Source organism: Poecilia mexicana, unplaced genomic scaffold, assembly GCF_051168715.1.
Source record: "Poecilia mexicana isolate PSO_F unplaced genomic scaffold, ASM5116871v1 scaffold_16, whole genome shotgun sequence".
NCBI lineage: Eukaryota > Metazoa > Chordata > Actinopteri > Cyprinodontiformes > Poeciliidae > Poecilia > Poecilia mexicana.
Genome location: NW_028263385.1, coordinates 23,876,380 through 23,903,498, shown reverse-complemented (window position 1 = coordinate 23,903,498; position 27,119 = coordinate 23,876,380). Strand labels below are relative to the sequence as shown.

The 27,119-nt window shown below is 40.0% G+C and overlaps 3 protein-coding genes across 3 annotated transcripts in view; all 3 read left to right on the top strand.

Moving 5' to 3' along the window:
• The window catches only part of LOC106923397 (exostosin-1b), a 52,076-nt gene extending 48,263 nt beyond the window's left edge, over positions 1 to 3,813 (top strand). The window contains exons 10-11 of the mRNA XM_014996397.2: positions 9 to 180; positions 1,023 to 3,813. Of these exons, the coding sequence (XP_014851883.2) occupies positions 9 to 180; positions 1,023 to 1,208 (358 nt within the window). The 3' untranslated portion in view covers positions 1,209 to 3,813. The remainder of the gene's footprint in view (positions 1 to 8; positions 181 to 1,022) is intronic.
• Positions 3,814 to 8,634: 4,821 nt separating this feature from the next.
• Positions 8,635 to 17,200, top strand: LOC106923396 (double-strand-break repair protein rad21 homolog A-like). The gene is made up of 14 exons (XM_014996395.2): positions 8,635 to 8,782; positions 10,492 to 10,682; positions 11,174 to 11,303; positions 11,408 to 11,507; positions 11,621 to 11,727; positions 11,922 to 12,119; positions 12,270 to 12,395; positions 12,493 to 12,618; positions 13,838 to 14,061; positions 14,417 to 14,570; positions 14,664 to 14,812; positions 15,047 to 15,226; positions 16,011 to 16,094; positions 16,199 to 17,200. Exons 2-14 carry the CDS (start codon positions 10,539 to 10,541, stop codon positions 16,388 to 16,390), a joined length of 1,914 nt encoding a protein of 637 aa, XP_014851881.2. The 5' UTR covers positions 8,635 to 8,782; positions 10,492 to 10,538; the 3' UTR covers positions 16,391 to 17,200.
• Positions 17,201 to 17,969: 769 nt separating this feature from the next.
• The window catches only part of LOC106923395 (eukaryotic translation initiation factor 3 subunit H), a 71,414-nt gene continuing 62,264 nt past the window's right edge, over positions 17,970 to 27,119 (top strand). The window contains exon 1 of the mRNA XM_014996394.2: positions 17,970 to 18,128. Within this exon, the coding sequence (XP_014851880.1) occupies positions 18,027 to 18,128 (102 nt within the window). The 5' untranslated portion in view covers positions 17,970 to 18,026. The remainder of the gene's footprint in view (positions 18,129 to 27,119) is intronic.

Sequence of the window (27,119 nt, the reverse complement as noted above, 5' to 3'; positions counted from 1 at the left end):
TCCCACAGATATTATCACTACTTGTACACCACCTACCTTCCAGCCAGCCTGAGGACAATGGTTGACCAGATGTCGAACTGCGAAGACATTCTTATGAATTTCCTCGTGTCATCCGTTACTAAGCTACCGCCCATTAAGGTCACGCAGAAGAAACAATACAAGGAAACCATGATGGGACAGGTGAGGAGCAACATTTCACATTCACTGGTGATTTGTATTTGTTTGGATGGTGAGATTAAGCTGATTTATTTGAATCTGACTGTGGCCATTCAGGGATTACCAATACAGGCTTTGTACTGGTGCTTGAAACCCTTGAAAATGCTTCAATTTCAATTGGATGTTTTCAAGGTCTGGACGGTGCTTGGCTTCTGTCTAAAGTCCCTTAAAGTGTAATAAAGTTTTCAATCTTTTGATTGAAAACCTCAATTTGGGGATTGTTATTCACATACACATACAGATATTTTCATACACTTTATGAAGAGACACATAAATGGTGGGGGGGAGGGGGTTCTCACTGTCTGAAGTTAAATCAAACTACATTTTTTTTGTTTCAGGTTAGTTAGAATTTAGTTTATCTTTTCCCTGCCATAAGACATAGGAATGTAAGCTAAAATAATGTAAAAGACATTTATTAATAACAGTAATTAATCATATAATAGTGAATTGAAAGTGTCTTTTTTTTAGTTAATTTGTATTGTTTTTATTTCCAAAGTGTAATGCTGGAAAAGTTTGAAAACTTACCTTGACAATACTTTAATTTTACTGAGGGCAAAGTGTAGCAGCTTATAGCTAATTGACACATTACTATACAAAATGCCACATGGTGCATTCAGGACAAAAAGGACAGTGTGGTAATTTGTAAATTGAAGTTGTTTTCTTCTGATGTGCCTAGTTTCAGGAAAAAAAACAAAAAAGGCTGTGAAAGGTCACCGGAGCACAAAACACATAATCCATCTAGTCGTTTCCTTCTTCTTCCTGTCGGAACTCATTTGTTTCCTGCCATCGCTTTTTCCTCATCCCAGAGCTCCAGAGCGTCCCGTTGGGCTGACCCGGACCATTTCGCCCAGCGTCAGACCTGCATGAACAAGTTTGCCAACTGGTTTGGCACCATGCCTCTGGTCCACTCTCAGATGAGGCTGGACCCGGTCCTCTTCAAAGACCAGGTGTCGATACTGAGGAAGAAATACAGAGAAATTGAGAGGCTATAACCCCCGCCGAACCCCCCACACCCCCAGCTCCCTGTGCTCTGCGGACACAACAGATGAGGAGCGATGGGTGGCGGGGGGGGGGGGGGGGGGACTGACTTGAAAAAAAGAGCAGACGATCGTTTAGAACTGGTTCCAGGGAAACGGGAAGTGAAGAAACTGGAACCAACGTGAAGGACACCACATTTTTTCCCCCCTGTCTTCTTTGTTGTCCTTCTCTGTCTCTCCTTTCAACTACTGCTGCTGTCTTGTGTGTGTCGTTCGGGCGGCTGAACTCGTAACATCACTAACTACCTGAACAGGTAAATCTGCTCACCATTGGTCACCGAGTCAGAAAATTACAGCTTGCTGCATAAAAGTCCCCAACATCGACAAACCCAGTGCAAGTGACACTGTGTGTGTCTGTACACTATGCACATGTTTGTGAACGTTTTTTGCTGACGGGATATTAACTACGAAGATGATAACACTATTTCGGATCGTATTCAACTATTTTTTATGCAGTGTACAAATGGCCAGCATGACTCTCTCTCTCTCTCTCTCTCTCTCTCTCTCTCTCTCTCTCTCTCTCTCTCTCCATCTCTTGCTTTCTTTCTCTCTCTCCTGTTTCTTTTCATTTTTTCCTCTGTTGTCTTAAACAAGGATAGACAAAGAAAAGTTTGAAATCCTCCGCAGAGCCCCAGACCAGCTGGTGATTGTTGATCTGACAGTGCCTCAGCATTTATCAAAAGATTTTGTGGATCTGGGAATCTGACAGATAGAAGACCGGGTGCAGATTTTGCACCTCGATAACCCTGCTTTCTTTTTTCTTTGATCATGATCTGTTATTTTCCATATTACTGATAATGTGTTGCATTTTCCAGATCATCAAAACGGTTTGATGAGAATATATTTTGCATTTGCAGTCGAACAAACAAACAAATGTCTGTACGTGCCATTCTGAACAATCTCCCTCGCCCAGAGCCGACATGAACAACTAGGCAGGCCACATGTGAATAGAGACGCCCCTAGAAATGCCGATTTATTATTTTCCATTCCTAATGACTCGGATAAAAACCTGGACCGTTTGCTTGAATACATACTAGCCTGAGGGACGTTAGAGCTTGGTGTGTGTTGCCTTGGTGAAGGGAGGCTCAGCCTGCCAACATGCCATAAACTGGTCTATTAAAACAAAAACCACTGTGAAATCTACAGAACATTTTTTTTTTTTTTTTTTGGGATTTGGTGAATGAGGGATATTTATTTGTTAGCCCAATTTCATTTGGCCAAATGGCAGATAAGGCAACAGCAAGCACCTGACACAGAGAAGCATATCCACCATATTTTTGTGAATAAATATGAAATCTCTCGGTAGCTCCGATGAAGTCGATGAAGAATGATTCACGATCGACCAGCTGCATTCACATCGGACCTAAATCGACCCTCCTCTGTTTCGGATCGGCCATCAAATTGGGTTTTTACACTCACGGTTCATTATGCTATCTCAATTAACAATCTAGTTCAGTGTTTGTTTGTTTTTTGCTCTGACATGTCATATCATGTTATCTGAACATCTTGTGAAGCTGTTTCATGTCAAAGCCAGTAACTCCTTCCTCCAACTCATCCTGTAATGGCTTTCTAAAGATGAAAGAAAAGATGGTTTTGCTGAGCTCATTCTCCTCCCTTTATGTGCCAATGGAGCATTTGTTTATATTTTCTCCTCTGCAGTGGGGAATGCCACACGTTCCCTCCTTAATCACGGACTTTCTGACTGGAATGCGAGTGAAAATGAAGGGAAAGAGTTTTTCCTTTTTTGTTTTTTTGGGGGGGTTTTTAGCGCCGGAGCTCCACAGATGGAGAGGGTGCTTGGTGTTGCTCTTCACTTCTGAGAATGTGTCATCGGCGTGAAAGCTGATAAACAATCCCAGCTGAATGAACATCGCGCTGAAACAGAGTTCTGTTTTAGACGTCAACTTGGTGCAATATATAAAGGATAACATTTTCTGTTTTTTTTTTTTGTCTTGTTTTTTTTGTTTTAATGTTTCAGTGGGGGGAAGTTATGTATTGATGTGCCTTCAGAGGAAATACACTTAAGATTTTTCTTTTCATCAGCCTTGCACAAAAATTATGACCCCGTTTAATGGCAGTTCTTCAATGTTGTTTTTTTTTTGTTTGTTTTTTTTAATCAAACCATAATGGCACCCCCAAATCATTCTAACACTAAAACCTCTGATTTACCGTTAGCTGTTTATTAATACTATTTTCAGTTGTTTTTTTTGTTTGTTTGTTTGTTTGTTATACTTTCCTGGGATTCTTGTTCCACCCGTCTCCACGTCCTGATTTGCGTCAGGCTGCGGGGTTCCAACCCTCCTCCTCTTCCTCATGTTCGTCACAGCCACAGTAATTTATGGACAGACATCTGACAGGATTCATCTCTGGACTCGATATTCGCCTGCTTCCCTCTCCCTCTCTCTCTTCAGAGGCTGCACCCTTTGCTTTTTCTTTTTTCTTTTCTTTGTTTTTTTTTTTTAGACTGATGGAAAGATGGTTAAAGAAAATCATGGTTTTTGTTAATTAATTTTATAAAAACGGATCGAAACAATTGTCAAATAAAAGTCTTTGATATAAACCGACTTCATGTGCGTTTGTTGCCGCTCGCTCTGTTTTTAAAGTGCCCTCCGAAATCTTTTCAGGTCTCATTTTGTCACAGCCACAAATTTGACGTGTCTCTCTGAAGTCCAGCCCACTCGTTTACCTTCAGAAGTCGCATAATATTGGAACTACGGCCCCAAATCCAAGATGAGTTGAGGTTTAAACTTTTGCACGGATAGACAGGCATTTAATGACGAGTAGCAAAATCAAATGACTTGGATTAGCAGTGCTTACAATTGATGCTGATATATTGAGCTGTTTACACGTCATACAGAAACTGTTTCTCCAGTCAGAGGCCTCTCTGGATTCGTTGCAGCACTGACGGCCACTGAAGATTGCTCCCCCAGCATCACTGTCAACAACCACTTTGAAGAAACCGTGATGAGATGAGTCGCATTTAATTTCCCTTTGGGATAAAGTACTTTTAAATTGAATTGAAATGACATGTGACTGGAGTGGAAGTTCTTTGCGCCCCAGGTGACTGACTGACCTTCAGAGATTGTCAGAAAAAAATTTAAATTTTGTTGCCAAAATCTGTGGGAGGCATGTTCCAAAAGACTTGCAGTGGCGCACCTACAAAATCTAGGGTCAGGGGAGCTGAATACAAAGGATTATTTTTACTGGGGAAAATAAAATATTTTTTTAACTATCTCTTTATTTAAAGATCCTACATCTTGTCAAACGCAGTGATATGTAAACTTTTTTTTTCTCTTATTTTGTGCTAGGGTGAAGGGGAATTGCAGTTCTTTTATCCTTTTTTAAATGTTTTTGTATGTCCATGTGACAGGAACTTTTTAATAAAAATAATGTAGGGGGAACTGTATCGCTCTACTTTGTGTTGGACTATCACTTAAAATCCTAGTAAAAAAAATAAAGGGGTATGGCAAAATGTGGAAAATTTGAAAGGTACTGCTGCAAAATCAAAGTTGCATGGGCTGAGAAACGCCTACATCCGGCCACACATGTTCCCCTTTTAATAAGCCAGCAACCTTTTTTTTTTTTTTTTTTTTTTTTCCCAGTTTCCCCAACTTCATATTTCTAGATTTATGCACTGCAGCCACTGAGCAAGATGCAAGCCGAGTAATACTTTCAGCTTCCCTTTTAGTCCGCACTGTAGCCAAGAAACTGTCGTGTTTACATAATTCTCTGTCGGGATGATTGGTTTAGACACGCTGCATAAATAACGGCATCTATCTGAGATGATCCCCCGGTGCCAACTCAGCTGGAGAAAGCACTTCAGGAGCAACTGCTGTAACTACAAGAGAGAGAGAGAGCAAAGAAAAAAAAATATCATTACTCCAAAGCTCTGCGCAATTTCAATGCTTAAATGGTACCCAAGGATGAATCATCTAGTGTCACGCTGAAAGGAGAAACACTCTGGCCCATTTCACAGAAAATGTTCCAAGTTGCAGATGTGTGGCTGACGGAAGTATGATTCTGATAAGCCGACCTGTGAAATGTCAAGACATAATTGCTGCAGAGTTTCGCTCGACCGAAAGGGTTTATCTCCCGACAGTCTTTCCTGATTAAATAACATGCAAATTAGCCCAACTTTTAATCCCGTTGATGAGATGCGTATCTCGCAGCTGAGATGGATCAGAGTTTGCGCGCTGTCAGGACTCTCCCCTGCTGTTAGATTAAAAACTCTCTGACTTGAGGCTAAACTCGAGAAAAAGCCTTTCTCCCCTCTCTGTCATCTTTTCATCAGATATCACCCCAGCATGAAAAGTTAACTTTCTTCTTCTTTTTTTTTTCTTAAGATAAACTTAAACTTGCGGGAGAGAACTTTGTTGCTACTTTGCGGCTCTTTCTCAACTCAACAGTGTTGCCGATTCGTATCCAAAGCTGCTTTCTTATTCTGTTGGAAAATTTTTTTGTCGTTAGTGTGTGTGGGATACGTCTCTTTTTCACTTAAATACCGCAACAACAAACAGAATGCATGATCAGTTACTCTGCTCTGCAACCACTTTATTTAGATACAGAAAGACGTTTCACAATCATAGCATAAAACTATAAATTTAACGCATTAATAGTTTTATGCCTTGCAAAAGTATATCCATATACCCCCAGATTTCTTTCCCCCCTCCACATTACAGCCACAAACATTGAGATTTCATGAACACAAAGTGAAGTGGAAGGAAACGGAAATGGATACATCGTGCCCCCCAGTGTGATTTAATCTCACTCTGTACCGCGAAGCCCTCAAAGGATTGTTGGGGGAACATTAGTGAACATCGTGTTTTTTTTTTTTTTTTTTTTTTTTTTTTTTTGCTTCATACAGATGTGCAGATGATTGCATATGTCTGCTTTGATATGTGGAGATAATCGGGCCTTCTGGCTACGTGATGTATGTCAAAGATAAGTCGCCTGAGGCAGGGATGCATCCGTGTAGAACCGGCTGTTTTCTCTAAGGCTGTGCAGAATTATCCTTCACATCATGAGAGCAACTTGCTTTTAAGATAAAAAAATAAATAAATCACCCCTGTTTAACAGATGGGTGCAAGAAGAAAAAAAAAACTGCTGGCAGCAACTAAATGCAGAACTGCATTTAATATCCATCCATCCATTTTCTTTACACCCTTATCCCTTAATGGGGTCGGGAGGGTTGCTGGTGCCTATGTCCAGCGAAGGTTTCGGGCGAGAGGCGGGGTTCACCCTGGACAGGTCGCCGATCTGTTGCAGGGCAACACAGAGACACACAGGACAAACAACCATGCACACATACCTAGGGAGCATTTAGAGAGACCAATTAACCTGACAGTCATGCTTTTGGACTGTGGGAGGAAGCCGGAGTACCCGGAGAAACCCCACGCATGCACAGGGGGAACAATCAAACTCCATGCAGAAAGACCCCGGGCCGGGAATCGAACCCAGGACCTTCTAAGTGCACAGTGGCACAGTTGGTAGCAAAGTTGCCTTGCAGCAAGCAGGTTCTGGGTTCGATTCTGCATGGAGTTTGCATGTTCTCCCTGTGCATGAATGGCTTCCTCCCACAGTCCAAAAACATGACTGTTAAGTGGTCTCTTTAAAATTCTACTTTGGTGTGTGTTGTTTGTCCTGTCTATCTGTGTTGCCCTGTGAGAGACAGAATGGATGGATCCAGAAAGTGGATGGATACAAAGTGATCAATTTCCACCCAGTACAAAGTCTAGATTTAGACCTACAATGTACCAGCCTCATAAGAGGTGATGATAAAAAGTGTGTCTGATGAGAATCTTTTGGTTATTAGAGATGCATGAATACGGCTCTGATGCATCTCTCTATGTGCATAATGCGTCTAATGTGGCTGCACGGAGAACATGAACTCCACAATGGAACAGGACTCGAAGCATATGGAGCTGAAAACGACTTATTGTCTGAAGTAAAACGTAACCACACTGCCACCTCATTATCTATCTCGCACAGTGACAAGGAGCTCTGTGGCTTGTAAATTATAAACAAGCTCAACTGGCAGCAGTTCCAGTGCAACAGATGCCCACGAGACAAATCCGCTTTTCTGTGTACCCATTTCGCAATTTGTTTGTAGATGAGTCACTCTGTCTGTCAGGCATATTTCTCATCTCGGCATCTAATATAGTCCTGGGAAATTGGTTTCCGAGGCTCTCTGCTGCTCCACGCCTTACATGTTTGGCATGCTCTGGTCATTTCAGACGGCCATCTCCCTATCAAAGCGCAGACCTGCTTTCCTCTTTATTATTGCGACCAAAGTTCATTTGTGAAGATTTCATATTGCTACTTTCAGGTGTACACAATGCAAGGGATACATAACTGAGACTCGCATGGCTTTATGAACCACTTGTGACAAAATGATTAGATTTGAAATTAGTAGGAGAACATCCAAATACCATTTATATTTCAACATTATGTCATCAAAAAAAGAAAAGTGAAGAAAAAAAAAACTCAAAGAACTAAGAAGTAAAGATGAAAATCAGAACTGCAAATCAGAAAAAGAAACGTATAATTTACGGCTATTTAAATCTTTTTGTTGATGAAAATATTTGTAATGATAGAAATGCAGACAGGAATTAAATGAAGAAATGTCTTATCAAACTGATAAAAAAAAAACAAAGCATTTTAAAACAGTGAAATAATACTAGAAAGTGTGCATGTGGATGTAAATATGACTTTATTGTCATGTGTTGTGCAGCATACCATAACTTCATGTTGCTTGTCAACTTTACTCACAATCTCCAGTTCAATTGCTGTTCAGGTTAACCAATCAGATCACAGGGTCTCAGGGCTCTGGAAATAATTTAACACTGAAAATACAAATTGAACCATTTTTCTTTGTTTTGTTATCAGTGATTTCAGCATTTGTTGTTCATTTCGTAACACATTATTTACACATCATTTAGATGCTTTGCATTTACATTTTTGTATTACTTTTTTACACTGTTGATTATTCATATTTGATAAAAAAAAAGAATCATACACTTACTTATTGGATCCTTGTATTTAGTAAATCGTTGATTTATTCATGTTTAAGCTATCACATCGTGTTTTATTTAGCAAATCTATTCTTTTTTGTTTTACTGTGTTTGCATTTTAGACCTCATTAAAAATATTTAGTAATTTCAGAGATTAAATAAGTTCTTCGCATATGGCTACTAGTATTATTTTATTTACAGTATTTGAATGCAGATTTTATTGTCATGGTTGATTGAGATGCCTTTATTCCTGCGATAGGCTTTGTGTCACAGCGCCCTCTATCTCCTGACGCCGCTAACAGCAGGACGTCGTCTGTGGTGCGTATCAGCCTCCCGGACAGACTCCTCCTCCTCCGCCGTTTTTTGACTGTAAACATCCTGTCGATTTTAAAAGGACAGCGCTGAGCGGGAGGAAGGCGGCTGGCGCCATCTTGGCTGTTTTAATGAGTACAACAGGGGAGAGCTCGCTGGGAGAAATTACTTAATCTTTGTGATTTCACTCTAAGAGGGCTCCTCTCGGTAAGTGTGTCTGCAGCGGATATGTTAACGCACTGATTTTGGTGTCTTATGTAACGAAACTGGCATGCACGCTGGAGTCTGTTCGTTGCGGCCTTCATTGTATGAAGAGCCGTTGGACATCGGCTAACGACAGTGTTGAGCTGATGAGAGGCTAAAAAGTATGAGCAGTTATCGAGCGGCGCCTTTTCCTGAGGACTTTGCGTACTTGTATGGAGTTTTTGTTGTTGTGTGGTTTAAGATGGTTGCAATTTCGTCTAAAATTAACGATTTTATTCTAAACTTGTGTCCATGCGATGTATGAAGCTGACGACGCCGTTCCTCCTTTTGTAGTTAGCAGTCGGCTAATTTGGTTCGTCCCACTTGATGGCGCCGACTATTTACTGGCGCACCATCCCTTTGGCGCTTTTTGTTCTTATTCGCAATTGAATGCTTATGAAGTCACGTACATTTATTTTCTGACTATTTTTTGGTCTTTCTTTTAGCAAAATAAGTCACATTTCGATTTGCAGCGAAAAGTTTAAAGTGTGTAATGAAATAAGGTAAAAGTTCGTGCATTTCCAGTATCCCCCCCTTCCCTTGACTAAAAAATAACGGGACGTAAATAACGAGAGCTTTTGATATCGTCTAATTCTTTAGCGCTCTTTAACATGTAACGTTGACCAAGTTGTGAGAAAACGAATGCGACACATATTAATGGGACAATTTTTACTTAAAAACTTGAACACGTTTCCTCATTGGATATTGGACCACTATTAAGTACTGCCACACAAAAGACAAATTTTGTCGTTTATAAACGAATCAATGTCCTAAAATTTGATGCGTTTTCGTTTGTCTTGGATAACGTTTCTCCGACTTCAGAGGAAAAGCCTCAAAACAATATGTTGAGAAAATAATAAAAACAAGTATAGGGAAGGAAGAAACAGTTGCTAGAATAGTCTTGGATAAATCAATGTATCAATATAAACCATTAACCATTGGACTTCTTACCAGGTTGCCAAATCATCTGTTCAAGTATTTTATCAGTTTATTTTTATTTTTTGTATAAATATGGTTGAAAATATTGAGTGGAGACCAGTCAGTCCACCAGATATTAGAATCAACCAATTTTTTTTTTCTTGCGTTTTATGCGAGCTGTGAGTGAATTAGTGAAGAATGTGATGTTTTGTGACCTGTTGATTAGATCAGTGTTTCCCAACCCTGGTCCTCGAGGCACACTGCTCTGCATGTTTTAGATGTTCCCCTGCTTCAGCACACATGATTGCAGTTGATGGCTGATCAACAGGGTTTTTTGCTGAATTGCAATCATCTGAATGGGGTGTGTTGAAGCAGGGGAACATCTAAAACATGCCTTGAGGACCAGGGTTGGGAAACACTGGATTAGATTCATTAAAATGAAGAACCACCACCATTTTCCGTCTCACTAAATCAGCCTGCATTTATAAACGCTGCTTGAGCACAGGAGGCCAATTTGGCACTAAATGAGCAAAAATGACAAATTGCCCACCCAGTTATTGTAACAAAACGACTCATTGCAAGCTTTTAATAATCCTCTCTGTGATCGACCGCAGGACATTTCTAACATGACGAACTGATTTGTGTGTGGTGCTTTTCGGCGTTTAATTTTTGTAGCGTCCAAACACACCTTTCTTGGATGGTTTGCGCCATGTAAATTATATCAATTTGTTATATGTATCTTAATTGTTTTCCAGGTAAACCACACCACAGTTGGCGTGTTTGAACCAGGGCAGCCGGGGCAATGTTCTACGCCCACTTTGTCCTCAGCAAACGTGGGCCGCTGGCCAAGATCTGGCTGGCGGCCCATTGGGACAAAAAGCTGACCAAGGCCCATGTGTTTGAATGCAACCTGGAGAGCAGTGTGGAGAGCATCATCTCACCTAAGGTAAGGAGGCCTGACTGTTGGACCAGTTTAAACCAAGTGCTGGTGCTGATGGGAGTTTGTACTCTGCTCCGTCATTCAGACCTTCATCAGGCTGGTGTCCGTCATAGGGCTAATTCATAACATTACATCAGTGGTTGCAGCTAACTTGCATGTTTTTGTTTTTTTTGTGTGTGTATTTTTTTTATTTCTTTTGAAAAACTGTATTTGCATGCTGTCTGTAAGCGTTTGTAATAGCAATGTAAAAATGATCTGTTATCAATTATGCCTTTATTGTACCTTTCTTTTAATTAGCAGCTTAAATATCTCAACAATTTTTCTTTTTATTTTATGCATCAAAACTGAAAAATCCCACTGTCTGAAATAATACAGCATCTGATGATGGTGCATTATACATTTTTCTGAACAGCTACATCAGGCTTGTGCTTGCAGTACAAGCTGTGTCCTGTAAAAGTGAGTTGCTTTTGCAATATCTCCGACTTCCTGCTTTTCAGGTGAAGATGGCGCTGCGCACGTCCGGTCACCTGCTCCTCGGAGTGGTGCGGATCTACCACAGAAAGGCCAAGTACCTGCTGGCTGACTGTAATGAAGCCTTCATCAAGATCAAAATGGCCTTCAGGCCAGGTAAACTGTCCGAAAGGCTTTGCTTCATATGCTTCTGTGTAAAAATAAATGGTGGAGGTGAAAGTTGTTTTCTGCATACAGACACTCCTTATTTCTGTGTCCAGGTGTGGTTGATCTGCCCGAGGAAAATAGAGAGGCTGCATATAACGCCATCACCTTACCTGAGGAGTTTCATGACTTTGACCAGCCACTTCCTGATCTGGAGTAAGTTGGCCAGATTTAAAGTTCTTAGTTAGTTGATTGTTTGTATATTAAAACAATTACTCAGGGGATATTAAGGTTGTTCTCATCCGATTGTCATCTGATGTTGTCAACAGTGACATTGACGTGGCTCAGCAGTTCACCCTGAACCAGAGCAGAGCAGAAGAGATCACCTTGAGGGAGGATGTTGGAAACCTCAGCCTGCTGCAGGAAAACGACTTTGGTAGGAAATGGCTCCTTTGTTTACATCTCGGTTCACAACAGCCCTTACTCAGCCAGCTGTCCTGTCTATACCCGCTTGACGTTGCAGAACAGAGTTAGAAAACAGAAGGACTTTAGAGAATAATGCATAGGAATCATATATATTCAAGGTTGTTCTGTTAGAAAACTAATGATCCTTTCTGCTGGGTTCCTCAGCTGACTTTGGCATGGATGACCGGGAGATGATGCGTGACGCTAGCACGTTTGAAGATGATATAATGCAGGGAGCCACTGACCCCAACCTCTTGCTGGAGGCTGAGCCAGGCCCAGCTAACCTCCCCGACAAATCCAACCACATGGAGTATGACGATTTTGGGGACGGCTCCATGGGCAACAGCGATGGCGGAATGCTTGGTAACAAGCATGTATTTTATTTTTATTTTTATTTTTTTTAGATTGACTTATTTATTTTTTTAAAAGGAAAAAAACTGTGTTGTTCTAATATTAAAATGAACCTTTGTAGGGAAGTTGATGTCTTTTTTTTTTTTTTTTTTTCTGTCTCAGTTGACAAACTGCTGAGTTCTGAAGATGGAGGTGGCATCTTTGATGATCCGCCAGCGATCACAGAGAGCGTCATGATGCCTCCAGATCACGGGGATGATGAAGATGACTTTGACAACCTTCATTCACGTAAGTGAAGCTGGTTTTTTTTTCTGGAACACCAAGTGTATTTTTAGTGCTCACATCTTGGATGCATAACTTTATTTTTGTGTGCGTTTCTGATAAGCGGGTCCAGACAGTCCTGATTCTGGCCCAGCAGAGCCGCTGCCAGCAATGGCCGACCAAACGGAACAGACAACTCTGGTTCACAACGAAGAGGAGGCCTTTGCCCTGGAGCCCATCGACATCACTGGTAGGCCTCTTTATTTCACTGAGTATGCTAAGCTACTGAAAATGAAAACTTGTCAATTATTGGACACTACTTAAACTTTTCTTAATACATTTTCTATCAAATTTTATTTGAAGTGTGATCAAATTACACACTTCAAATAGAATTTGAAGTGTGTAATTCAAACAACTTGAGCAATTGTTCAAGTTGTTTGAACAACTGCTCCTCCTTTACAGTAATGATTATAGTTGTCACCGTGGTAAAATTCTAATCTCTGAACCAATGCTAAGAAAAATACTGTTTTGATTTTTTGTGAAGAATGGAAAGTGAGATTTTTTTTTTCTTAAGATTAAAAAAGATAACAATAAAACCATTTGCGTAGCAGTATTTTTTAACTTTTTTTTTTAAAGAATGCACAACTGTAAAGATCATAAAGGCCGTGATAAATTATTACATTAGCTGCACACAACGGTAATTGTATCATTTTCATTGTAAAGCATAGATCGATGCTATTTACCTCACTACTGAGCAAAGGAATTGTGACATATGAGCAAGTGGCCAATGATGAAACTGAACAAGAACTTGTGCTCCCTGGAGTGTTTAATACTTTGCTGTCATGGTAATGGCAGCTTTGCTGACCTTTTCAAAATTCCTCAAATTCCTGCTAAAGCGAGGGGGTTGAGGCTCTTCAGCAGACATGACTGCTGTGTTACACAGTTTTACACTCAAAGTAGCAGCTCACTGTCCTCATGGCTCAGGTGAGGTGATCCAAGAAAGAAGAGGAGCTTCCTGTGATTCCAATTACTGCCTTCCTTATCGACAAATTACTTATTTTGTTCATTGTTTGAATAGCTTCCATGTGTTTCTTATTGGCATGAATATTGCCTTTAAACCCCTTGAATGTGCTGAAAGCATTACACACTTTTAAAGAAATATCTTTTTTTTTTTTTTTTTGTTTTAAAAAAACAATTTTAGTACAAATGATTAAAGTTTACTTCCAGGTTTCAGAAGGCGAACAAACAATTGAGTAAATTGGATCTCAGTTTTAAGAATTTAGCTTCGTTACACTCATTTTATTATTATTTTTTTCAACAATTTCTGCAGTTCCCTTTTTTTCATAGCCAGGACCACAACAATAGAAATTGTCCAATTTACTATTTTAAATGAACACACCATATTTGTTGTTCTTATGTTTTGCAATAGAGGAGCAGCATCTTCATTGCCTGTTTTTTGTTCCTTCCAGTGAAAGAGACCAAGGCAAAACGTAAAAGGAAGCTGATCGTCGACAGCGTCAAAGAGTTGGACAGTAAGACCATCCGAGCCCAGCTGTCGGACTACTCCGACATCGTGACCACCCTGGACCTGGCCCCTCCCACTAAGAAGCTCATGATGTGGAAAGAGACAGGAGGAGTGGAGAAACTTTTCTCTCTGCCTGCTCAGCCGCTCTGGAACGCCCGGCTGCTCAAGGTACCGAGGATCGTTAATGCCAAATCACCACTGTAGGCAGTGTTTTATAAGGTCGTTAGTGGCAGATGTTGTCAAGGTTGGTACAAAACTGTAATCGGAGTGGAGAAACGTGTTAAGACCCAGTTTTCGTTTAGATTTCAAATTCAAAATGAGAGCACCCGGGGACCAGGAGTTAAAGCGACCGATTGGTTTCGTCTCGCCCTCCTCCCTCCTCTTTCACTCGCTCCGAATACTGAACAAGAAGGCGTGCGGACGCATCGCTGAATTAAATTCGCTGCACAAACGTTTGAGCAAAGTGTGCATGCGTTTTAAAAATGAGCCCCTCTTCCAAATCGTAACGTCCGATCTCTGTCAGATGTTCACCCGCTGCCTGACCCCCCTGGTGCCAGATGAGCTGAGGAAGCGCAGGAAGGGCGGCGAAGCGGACAGTCTGGACGAGTTCCTCAAAGAGCTGGAGAACCCGGAGGTGCCGAGGGAGGAGATCATGACTCAGAACAGAGATGTTATCGGTAAGTCAAGCTGGAGAAAGGAAAGAAGTTGTTCCAGTGTTTAGAGGGGTAATGCAGTGTTTTCACAGTTTGTAATATGATTTCCCCCCTCAGACCAGACGATCATGGAGGAGCCCAGCATTCTGGCAGCTTCTACAATGGAAGGCAGCAGGACAACTTTGGATGAGACGGTGATGCCTCCCCCATCCACCCCCCGTGGCGTTAAACGCAAGCAGCCCGTTGACAAGGACGGAAGCTTTCCTGTGAGTTTATGGATCCGAGAGCAAAGCTGCGGAAAATCCTCCTGTTTTATGCTATAAATCATATTATGGTCATAATTTAGGTTGTGAAAATAATCTGAGTCGTTCTAAATGACCAAGTTTTCTGGAATAGTAAATTTGATAAATGAGAAGGTAGCCAAAGTTGAGGAATAAAATGGACTGTTGACTCCAAGTTTCACCCTGGCCGTAGCTCAGTTGCTCTCTCTGCTCTCTCAGATGACTCCCCTGGAGCAGCAGCAAGTGGCTGACCGCTCAGACTTGTCACAAAGACTAGACATGCCTCAGGTTGATCTGCCCCCAGAGGAGGCCAGTGTCAACCTCACTCAGCTTGTCCCAGAACTCGACCTTCTCACCGACAAGGAAAAGGATAAGAAGGATGACAGCGAAGAAGAGGAGGTGAGGGGAAACTGCAATTTTTTAAAATTTCTTTTTTCCCCTGCAAGGATGGAAAGTTATTGCTTTTTGTCACTAGTTGAAGGGATGGGATTTAATGAAGGCCTTAAGTAAAAACTAATAAAAAAATGGTTTGATGCTCCGAAGTTAGCAGGAAATTTCTATATTTTTGTAAAATTCTATTCATCACTGAAACGATTAATCTGACTAATCAGTTAATGAATTAATTTTCAAAAAAAAATTTAATCAATGAATTATCTGCCATTTTCAGACTCAAATGGGCCGTTTTTCTGAAACTAGTGTAATATTTTGAGCAATAAAACTGAACAGAAAATGTTGATTTTGCACTTAAGATAGAAACACCTTTGTAAACACATCTTAGTCAAAGCTAAAGTGGAACGTCACCTGGTTCGAATTTACTAAAGGAATTTTGTTGTTGCATTTCAGGCAATATATATATATTTTTAAAAGAATTTAATTATGTACTCCAATCTTTTTGACTAAAATAAAATAGTCTAACAAGGCTAAGTGGTTGAATGAAAAGTCTCTAGAATGTGCCATTTTTATTCGATTAATTGTCAAAATAACCAATTAATTGGTTACTAAAATAATCGTTAGTTGGAGTTTTAATTCTATTAGTCAAACTAACATGCTGTGACATAGCAGCAATAATCAAAGTTAATAGTTTAGCTTTCTACACTTTAGTTCAACACTTGCGTGTAAAGAGAACATGATACAATAGTTACAAAGAGAGTTGTAACTCTTTGCTAATTTTTTTGGTTGTCAGGAAGAGGAAGGCCAGGCTGGAGACCAGGATCAAGAAGAGAAGAGATGGAACAAGAGAACCCAACAGATGCTTCACGGCCTGCAGGTAAACGAAGCCTGATCGTAAAATTAACCAAGAATCTGTATTTATTTGTCCTCATGATAATCGTACACTCCCTGACCCCCTCTGACGTCTCTTGGCCTCCACAGCGCGTCATGGCGAAGACCGGTGCGGAGTCGGTCAGTCTGCTCGAACTGTGCCGAAACAACAACAGAAAGCAGGCAGCAGCCAAGTTTTACAGTTTCCTCGTCCTCAAGAAGCAGCAAGCCATCGAGGTCACTCAGTCGGAGCCCTACAGCGACATCATCGCCACGGCCGGACCAAAATTCCACCTCATTTAGACATTGGAAGAAACAAACACTCTGCTTGCAACAGGCATACTTGTTTTCTTGTTTTTAAATTACTCGACTCTTTGCCTTTTTATTGTGTTTTCCAGTAAGCCCAGTTTTTTTGTTTTATTTTTGTTTGTTTTTTTCCTAGGGGAAAGGGGAGGGAAGTAAATGGTAAGGGGTTCAGAACCTTTAAAGAAACAAAACATGGTTTTACTGTAATAAATATCAGATCATGCAGTATTCTTGGTTCAAGCGGAGTGAGGAATGTTTTACAAGGATATTTATAAAGCAAACCCTTTTTCAGTCATCAATTTGTAAACTTTACTGCATTCTGTTTTCTAAGTTAAATTTCTGTTTTCTCATTCCACAAGTTTTGTATCAGTCCCCCTGTTTCAGCTAAAAAAAAAAAAAAGATTTTTATGAATGGCCCAATGTATCACGTTATCTCTGTAATGACTAGATGTTCTGGAAAGGTACTGTTCAGAAATGTAACCACGCCCAACTTCTGTCTGTTGCACTCGCTCTCTTATAAACAAAAGAGTGAATCCCTCATTAAATTTGAAAGTCTTATCTGGCATTAAATATCATGACTCAGATGTATAATTAAGGCAGTTCATCAATTAAGGTTTATGTAAATTTTATTATTTTTTTTGTACCTTTTTAAGTTTATGCTTGTTTGCCTTTTTGCATTATGTAACTAGGTAATGTACTTGTTACAGTTAAGTTCACCATCCCACCTTTTTAGATTCTGGGTAACTTCTAGTTGTGATACATCTGTAAAGATTTGAAATAAAGTGTTTTAAGTACTTTGTTAAGTCACTCTGCATGTTTTTATTTAGACTTCCAGTATTTTAGAGATTTTACTTTGTCGTAACAAATGCACACTCTTCTATACCTGTGAAGATAAGGGTACAAAATGTCTTCTGTTTATGCTTTTGTGACATTTAAATGTTTCAGATCAACAAACCAATGAGTCATTTTCAAATGCTCTCATTTCTTGGGGGTAGGGGAGCAGTCCAAACCTCTCTGAACCTGTGTGAAAAATATAAATGTTCCTGTAAAATCACGAGTTAGCTGCTTATTCAGCTTCACTAGACACACCCAGGCCTTAATACTTTCACTAAGTCACTTGAATAAAAAGGAAACTGAGACCAATCTCATATTTGCCAAATAAACCCCATTAAGATCCCCAAGACTTTTTGGGATCATGTTTGGTGGATAATCACTATATTAGCAATAAAAAAAAAATTACTGTGAATTCTGCTGAGGAAAAAAAATTGTGGCAGAATGTTCAAATATAACTCCAATGCAAAACGGTTTTTTATTTCAAGTTTATAGCTAAGAAAGTCATTTTAAAAGTAATTGAAATCAAAAACATCAAACTTACAAAAAGTGCAATATTTTTCAATTAGCGCATTTTTAAACATCACTGCTTATAACTAGTTGGGTCTCTTTTGTTGTGGAGCCTCAACATACCAAAAGTAAAATCTATTTTTAAAGAGTTTTGTTACTTCTACTTTTAAATAAATGAGTACAATTCTTTTCAGCGGAATTGACTTTTCTCGTTGTTTCCACACGGACTGAGGAAGGGAAACGTGCGTCGCCTGAATCTCTTCCCCCTTTTCTTTCGCGTGGACCCCGGCTAATGGCTTCCCGTAAGGAGTCCAGTTCAGCATCCAGCACACCAATGGCTTCTACAGGCGGTACCCTGGACTCTCCGGTCAAACAGATCCAAATTGAGGGACTGGTAAGAACCCGAGTTGCTCCATTTGGACCTTATGCAGACTGTTGGTGTTGTACAGCAACCAAACCGGTGTTAGCTAGACGCTAAGGTGTTAGCATCATCATGGCGGAGAGATGATGAACAGTTAGTTGTACTTATTTTATTCAACTGTTATCCTTTAACACAACCTGTCATTTTTTTTAGTTTAGCACATCACATAAAGATATCCACCTTGTTTGAGCTGAAAAATATGTTAGCTTCAATACTTTTCATGGGCGTTTAATTTGGAAACCAGAACCTCCCTGTTTATAATTGCGCCACACTATAATGATGAGAGCTATTCTCAGGTTTCGCTTTGGGCAGCAAAGTTGCTTGTGAGTCTGTGTCACTGGTTTAACTTAGCATCTTGGTTTTGTTATTGTGTTCTAATGCAGTTCACATGGTTCCTATGCAGTGATGGATCCTATCCGGGTCATCATTTACTGCATCTCTAATAGGCGAGGACAAAATAAAACAGAATATGGAGATGCGTTGCTTTGCAGAATTTACATCCGACGTACTAGAAAAACGAAATCAGTCTTAAAAGTAGCTTAAACAATCAGAGTTGTCTCGAATCTCAAAAATGGTCTGAGAAATGACAGCACCCCGTGCATATAATCAAACGAAAGTGCTGCTACCTTTGTGCATACGTTGTTTATGGCCAGAGTAAAGAAAAACATCTGTTAGAGAATGGTGACATGATTAAACTCACGAAACAACAACCACATTGTTGTGAGCTCCAACTGTAAAGCACAAGAATTGCATTATTTTCAGTTTCTGTTTAATTTAGGACACACAAAATCACACAAGCTAATTTATAAAAACGTGAATTTATGGTTCTGTTACATGGATGTTGCTCAGATGGGAAAAACCAGGAATTTGTGGTGAATCAGGCAAAACATTGTAAATTAGGTCACTGCATGCTGCCTTTGCTTCTGTTTTGTGTTTTCCATTATGTTTGAAGCCGATATTTAAAAAAAAAAGGAGAAAAAAAAATTGAGCACTATTGTTTTTTTAAAATCTGGTGATTACTAGGAATCTTATTGTTTGTAGACTTCAAAAATGGAATGAGGCAAATTCAGGAAAAGCATGGAAATGTATCTTATCTTTTGTACACCCTTCAGTTCCATTTCTTAATTTGTTGCGATGCGTTTTTAATGTTGTCTCTTTCTGTAAAATCTGGCACAATTTCTTGCCTATTATTTTTTAACGTAAATAGCTATTTTTTTACATCTGGGTTTTGTTACATATTTTCAAACTACACGCATCAATCATCCTTCCAACACATGCCAATTTCTGATTTTCCTTAAGGCCTGGCAGCCACTTTTTTTTTTTAAAGAACCATTACAAAAAACAACTTCTGCAGGTTGTTTGATCAAGTTAGTCATTTGAATCCAACACAAAACATAAAAAATAACATAAATATCCCAAAATGTCTGCATCGCTTCAAATATTCCAAGCTTTCATCTGACTTGATGTGTTTCAAACGATGTGCTTTTGGTTGGTGCTTTTATCGACTGAAAGAAAGTGGTGGGAAATCTTAGTTTTGATGTATTTAATGAATGGGTTAAACATTTTTTATCCGACTTGCTGATGAAGGGGAAAGTTTCCCATATTCCAATATCCGATCGATTTGCGTTTTAATCTCTCCCCAGTGACCATCTGAATTCTAAACCGTCTTTACATTGTGTAGTACCTCTGTGCAAACAGTAGAGGACAAACTTGTCTCATTAGGATTCACTTGGATTCTCCCTCATTTTGGACCCTAAACTGCATTTGGACACTAAGCGGCTTATTCTTTATAGGACTCATGCATGCAGCAGCATGACTTGTATGCAGCACTTTCTGCCTTCTGTTTGGCTGTCTCTTTAAAGTTGCCCTCATATCACTGGCTGTGCTTTTGCATCTAAATATTTCAGTTAAATATAAAATGCTGGAACGATTTAGATTTCCCCAATTCCTCTTTTTGCCTCCTTGTCAGCCAGCTATTTTTAATCAAGTCACTTTTAAAAGCAGGGCTGCACAGTTGTAGAGTTTTGTTTTTTTTTTTTTTTTTTTTTTTTTAATTTCTTTTCAGGCAACCATTTGGGCATCGTCTTACCTGAAAGCACTGACATGCAGCAGTTGCCGCTGCGTTGCATCATGACCAACCTGTCGGAGGATTAGCTGCAGGGTTTGTACGTAGACGACGGCACCGCCGTCGCTGCGTTGAGGAAACGGTTTGTGTTTTTTTTTTTTTTTTTTTTTTTTTTGCTTTTGAAGAGGTTTCAGCTGTCCGTTTCGCTACAGAATTGGATCTCAACAAAACCACGGATTTCCATTGAGCACCCACGGAGATCAAGCAAGTTTTGTGTTTGAAAGAAAAAAAAAAGAAAATCTAGAGAGGAGCCGCTTTTCATTCATGCTGACGTGCATCGTACGTCAGGCGCCTCTCTGTATTATGTCCCGTGAATAAGGAATAAAGTCAGGGCACACTGTGGGGTGTATTTTTAGCAGCATGAATGTGAAAAGCTCTTGGGAGTAATAATAAAAAGGGCGGGTGGTGGGGTATTCTCTCAGAAGGAGTTTAATCTTATCGTTCCTTGTGACTCTGCCAGTCTTTTTTTTTCCTTTTAGTTTCAAAGCCTTTATAAGAATGGAAAAGACACAGTGGCAGAAAACTCCACTCTTCCCCTGAGGCTTTTACACATGCCTCAGGCCCATAAGCCCCGGTCTTGTCAGGAATATGTCACACAATAATGTGACATAGATCACATGCCACGGAGAGAGCAGATCTTTTACTTCCCGTCGTAAAAGCATTTTTTCACAATCCGGCTCACGCTTCTGAAATCCTGAATCGATATTTGTGGCTGCTTCCCCTTACTTAGTGGCTGGTTTAAAAGAAAAAAAAATCTATTCTGATCTGAACTATTTAAAAATAAGCTTAAGGGAGAGATCCAGCTCTTGCTGTGCACCAGCACTAAAAACATTGATGCACCGCAGTAAAATACCATGTCATAGAAAAGGTAAGTTCAAAAAATGAAACTTGCATTCAGATTCATCACACAGTCTGCAATCATCTGAAATATTTGCACAGATTGTATTAAAAACCTTTCTCCCCTTATTGTCTGACCTTAAATGAGGCCAAACCTTTCCTCTTTTAGGTCACTTAGAATTGCTAAATCTCTAAATGCCACCTTAAGGAGTGAGATACTTTTTGATAAGTTTTTCTTCTTTTTTTTTTATTCAGACATTTTCATATATTTCTTTAGTATTTGATTAGTATTTCAAGTTAATAAGTTTCCTTCCATAAACTTCTAACAACAGTTTGTTGAAATTTTGGCCCATTCCTCCTGACAGAACTGCTGCAACCAGGTCAGGTTTAGAACTCAAGATACAGTCAGAGTTCCTTTTACATAAATTATTACTTCAATGCAGTATGGTGTGGAGTGATGAAGCACAGCTGAGCTTCCTTGTGCTGCTGGGTGCGGTGTGCCCCATCTCACTCCTAACTATAACTTGTTGGTTTTCTATAGTTATTCTGGTCAGATGAGTTCAGTGACCAATCCAGCACAGTGTAGGACACTTTATTTTTCAGAACAAAGAGCTTCATTAGAAATGACCTTTTGTGACCTGCCCCCATCGTGGAGTATGTCACTGACTGTCAAGTCAGCAGTTTTTATGCATATCAACATATCTGTAATAAAATTCATTGTCTCTATGGATATTTGAACTCTAAGGAAAAAATCCTGAAGTGTTTATATCAAAACATACACTGATATGATACCACTTCTCACTTATTGAATTGAATATTGAAACGCATTAGCTTTCCTGATTATTCAAACTTATTGAGATGCGTTGCGCGCCAAGCGCAGAAAGCAAGCGGCTCTTATCTGAACGACGCGCGGCGTGTTTGGAATTGCATTCTTCACAAACACAAAGCTTATTTCTAATTTGATTTGCGTGCCTCTGCGAGCCACTTCAAACCAGGTGTCATCTCATTTTCCTTCAAGAGTCCCCGCCTGAATCGAAACGAAGCAGCGGCGAACAATCAGCAGAGCGAGCAGGTGCACCACTCTACTTCCACATGAATTAAAACGCTCCGTTCTCCACGGACAAACATGTTTGTGTTAAGATCGGCAGGCGAAAAGATTCTGCGGCCATCTTCGTCCACGGGTTGACCCAGCAGACGACTCATTCCTCACTAAAGTGAACTCTCCATCTACTCCAGGACCCTGCGTCCATCTACCACACTTGAGTGTTGCACAGAAAAATGACTAAACTCATCAAAGGGATCGTTTCTTTTTCTCCTAATTTGTGCCCCGTTGTGTCGGGAATATGCACTCTTTTATTTATTTTTTTTGTGTGTGTTAGCCAGAGAAGATTTATGATCAGAATTAAAGGTAGCCAACGGGAGATCTGTATCACGATTGATTTTGCACAATTCAATTTTAAGCTTGTTGATTTATAATATGCCGTCCACACATCAACTTAGAGGGGGAGGCTCACATGAGGGGAGCTCGCCAGGTTAGCCGCCAGTGAGCTAGATCGATAAATTTGTGTCTGTAAGAGAGAGGGTAGCGTTAAAAGATGACGCTGAAGAGAGTTTGTGTTTTTTTTCTTTTTCTTTTTTTGTGTGTGTATGTGTTCATGCAGGTTTGCACAAACTCAAAGCTTTCAGGGATTAGCTTACAATACCTGATGGCATTTACTCAGCACCAGGAAGCTGAATCCACTGAAGACCCCCCCCCACCTCCTCTCCTTACTTCCTCTTCCTTGTACTACGGATGCCTCTCCAGTCACATACACACACACACACACACACCTCCCACTGGCTTTTGAAGCGTTTCTGTGGACTCAGGAATTTCTCCCAACTTGAACGCGGCTCCTTTTGTTTGACCTTATTGCAGATGTTTTCAGTCGATTATTGTCCACCCTCCCAATCTGTTCCCAGAAGGACGGCTTTTAAGTGCGCGATGGAGAGATTGCCAAGAGCTAAGATAGCTGAAAGCATATCTGCTCTCACTGATGGGATGAAAAGCTTGGAGAAGCTATTAGATGGCGGAAAAACGGAGCCAAGGCCTGAACAGGTGCGTGAGGGAGAAGGTGATTCTCGCCTCCTCGGTTGTTGTTGCCACACCTGTCTGACGCAGAGCCGCGTCCCTCTTCCTTCCCAGCCTCCTCGTTTTGTTTTCACTCTTGGTTTTCCCCACTTCAACCTATTTATCAGATTATCCTCCTCTCTCTTTCTCTCACTCTCTCGCTCAAAAAAAAAAAAGCGAGTTCGGGCAGCCTTGCTGGCAGGGAATGAGATTTGTTTTTCTCCCTGCTCCACCTCATATCGTCGCTTTCCTCACTGCCCCCAGCTCTTAACTTGTTGCATGACAAGTCCGGCGCTCGGCGAAAATAAATCATCTCCCAGGACGGCCCCGCATGATGCATATATGTGTGTGTGTGTGTGTGTGTGTGTGTGTGTGTGTGTGTGTGTGTGTGTGTGTGTGTGTGTGAGCGGCGCGGGGGCCGATGTGACCAGGAAGGGCTCCCTCATAGTGGTGTTGGTTGTTTTGTTGTGATCATGGGTGCAGAACTGCCACCCCTGCTCCTGTGTAGATGTGTATGTGTGTATTATTAATGCCTCTGGCTGTGACCTGCCCACACTCTTATCAGTGTGATTTATGCTCTGCCTGTCTACAGTGTGCTTTTCAGCTTCTTTTTTTTTTCCCTCAAACCATTTTCTGTTCATGTAGACGGGTTGCATGACTTTTTTTCTGTTTTCTCCGATGCCTCTATGTTCTTTAATTGGTTGCCGTAGTTTTTGTGGGCTTGTTTGTATGGGGAAGAAGGACAGCATTATTGCCATTAGTGACACTGATTTAGATGCTAAGCAAACCTTCTAAATCCTACAGAGAGCACTTTTGTCTAGCTTTAATACTTAACTCCTTATAATAACAAATTAACTTATATATATATATAAAGTATGAGGGCCTTTGGTATCACAATATATGCTCATAAAGCTCTAAATATACATTTAATGTCCCCCTGCCCTCCTAAAGATGTAGATGTAGACCATTTCCTCCTCAAGTGGTGCTGAATACCAGCTGGCCTTTTATGCTTGTTCATGTTGGATGCACAGGAATGGAATTTGCAGGTGGTGCTTGCTACTCCACCACCCAACCCATCTGTGATTGCTGGAGTAATGTGTCCCAGAATCTCCCCTTCAAATACCAAGGGTGGAATTAGACAGTTTTCTGCAAGCTATTGAGGACTTTTCATACTTGGAGATGTGGCAATTACAATATCAGTTCATATATAATATGTAAAATATGTATACTGCAAGTGGTGGGCACATTTAACTTTAGCAGTGCTAACCCTAAAGACCTAATCCAAAACAGTAGTTCTGCTAGCACTAAAGCATTACAGCAACACAGTATTTAGCTGAAGCTAAAGCTAAAGCGCTAACTTCGATTCAAATTATATCTGTGCTCTAAAAACTATAACCCTTAAGCACCGGTTTAATTTTGGCATTATAACTTATATTATAGGTAATGTCTTTAGATATTTTATTTTTGTGTTTTATTTTGTTCCTTTATGTGTTTTTCTTTTGTTTGAACTAAAGTTATGGGGGGAGAGGAAACAGTCTTTATCCACTTCAAAATAAGAGCACGAATATAAACATCTTGACAGTCGATAACCAAAACTTCAAAACAAGATGTTTACTGAAGTTTACTAAACAGCTAAATAAAGTAGCGCTTTGGACTTTTTTTTCCTGGAAAATTTACCTTACGGGAAGCAAAGTGTGCCGAACATTTTAAACGTTAGCAAAACCGCTGAACAGGCTAAGCTCTGTTAGCATGTTTGTGGATATATAGCAACACTGTGAGCAAGTGTGAGCACACTTGCTAATGCTCACAGTGTTGCTATATACTTGATGCTTAATGCAGCAAAAATTGTTTTTAATAATGATGAGTTAATTAATTAAGAAAAAAACTAACAAGAAACTAAGCAGATGTCAGTAGAATCTTGATGATTAAATGGAAACAATTGATCTCCATGCCGGTAATTTAGAACGTAAAGAGATGGAAATGCTTACTGGGTAAACTTAGAAAAAGTATACCCAACTTTTTTCAAGAAAACCTTGTGGGAAATATTAGTTTGGAAACTAGATATCTTTTTTGGGGTGAGAGGGTATTAATTGACTTGTGGGGCAGCAGGAACTGACTGTGTTTTGGTGTCACAGCAGCTCAGCCATCTGTTGTATTTTGGAATCTGCTTACATTTCTTCTACATTCAAGCTTCATAAACTCTGCTTACAGCACCGTTCTTGACTTTTTCAGTCTCTGCTCCGTTTAACTTGGTGCAGGGAGTTTATTTGTATTTTAAGACTTAAGTAGTTGCTTGGTGATTTTATTGGATCCTAAATCCAAATGAATTCTCTTATTTGAAAATAAATGCAGATTGTTTTTCTTCTTTTCCAAAGCCCAAAGAACAAAACACTTATATTTTTAGAAAATTAAAATATATATTTTTTTACCTTCAATGCCCAGAGAAAATGCATAAGAACTTGCGAGATTGATTACATGCCGTAGTTTTGGTGATGCATGGGGCCTAATCTATTGTTACAGAAACCCAAATTGCACAATCTTTCTTTAACTGGATATGTTTTGCATCTTACGGTTTTGATGGATTTGTTCCGGCTCAGGTTCTCAGAAGAATAGGAAGTGTTTTAGTTTTGAATAACAGACAGCAGACCAGGTATTTCAGGGTTCACCATCTCTGCTCCTTTGGCTGTTCTGTTTCTGTCGTTTCCTTCGCTCCAGCTCAACTTCTGCTAATGATTGATTTGCCTCCTCACTCTGTCATCAGGTTCAGTGAGACTTGCTAATGACCCATTCGTTTCAATCAGGTGTGCTAAAGTGGACTCTCAAGATGGAGGCCAGCAAAGATCAGGAAGTTCTTTCGCAGGTTTTGGTCAGATGTTGCTTTTCTGCATTGCTCTCAGTTCTTCGGCTTGAACAAGACGTGACGTGGCCACAAACAAATTTTAAGTGATGGATCAACATAAAAAGTGTAATTTAAAAGAAGGAAAAGGATTCTTTGTTTTTAATCTAAACGATGTTCCAGAAGAAAAACAGTTCCTACAAAACGATACTGATTTAGGAGTGTCTGGGTGAAATAAGTTGGGGGAGGAGGATGTAAAATTTCAATAAAAAAAATAAATACTGAACTTCTAATTCTTTTGCTGTAAAAATCTAAACATAGCAGATAAATATGTTGATTCAAAACTGGGACTTTGAAACTCATCACGAACATGGAAATGCTGAGAAAACCTTCGTCGTGTGGTTAAGTGCTTTCCAATGTCGACGTCAGAGGACATAATCAGGTTGTTGGTTTATCTGGGAAGCCATCGGGAGAAACCACGTTTTGTGGACCTTTTCGGCGTCATGTCGCGTTTGCTGTAAATTCCCGACATGTTTGTCACATTTAGCCAGAGTAAAATGCTTTCTTTGTTCTAAAAGGCTTGTGTACAAGGATTCCCACGTTGCTTATTAACATTTTATAGTAGTCTGACTGGAGTGGTGGTACATAAGTCTTCGTGTTTTCAGTATTTAAATTTTCCAATGCGCTGAATGAAAATATTCCTTTTAGAAAGGCGTGCGTGCGTGTGTGTGTGTTTTAAGGAACTCCTAACACGATCCTTAATGAAAAATGGATTACTTCCACTGAGTGATACATTATTTAATTAGGTCATTTGTTTAATATCTACTTTTCACAGAACAGCTAACTATATTCAAAGGTCACAGAGCTCTTGCCTGTATTGTCCTTTTTTATGATAATTAAAAAGGCTTAATTTGTTTGTGCTGCAGCTCTGCTGCAGAAGATCAGGAAGAAATGGAAACGTTTTAGCTTCTGAAAACGGACGGTAATGCTCTTCAATCACACTAATCAGGACAAATCTACCTAACAAGCAGAGACGTATTTAAACCTGATGACATAAAT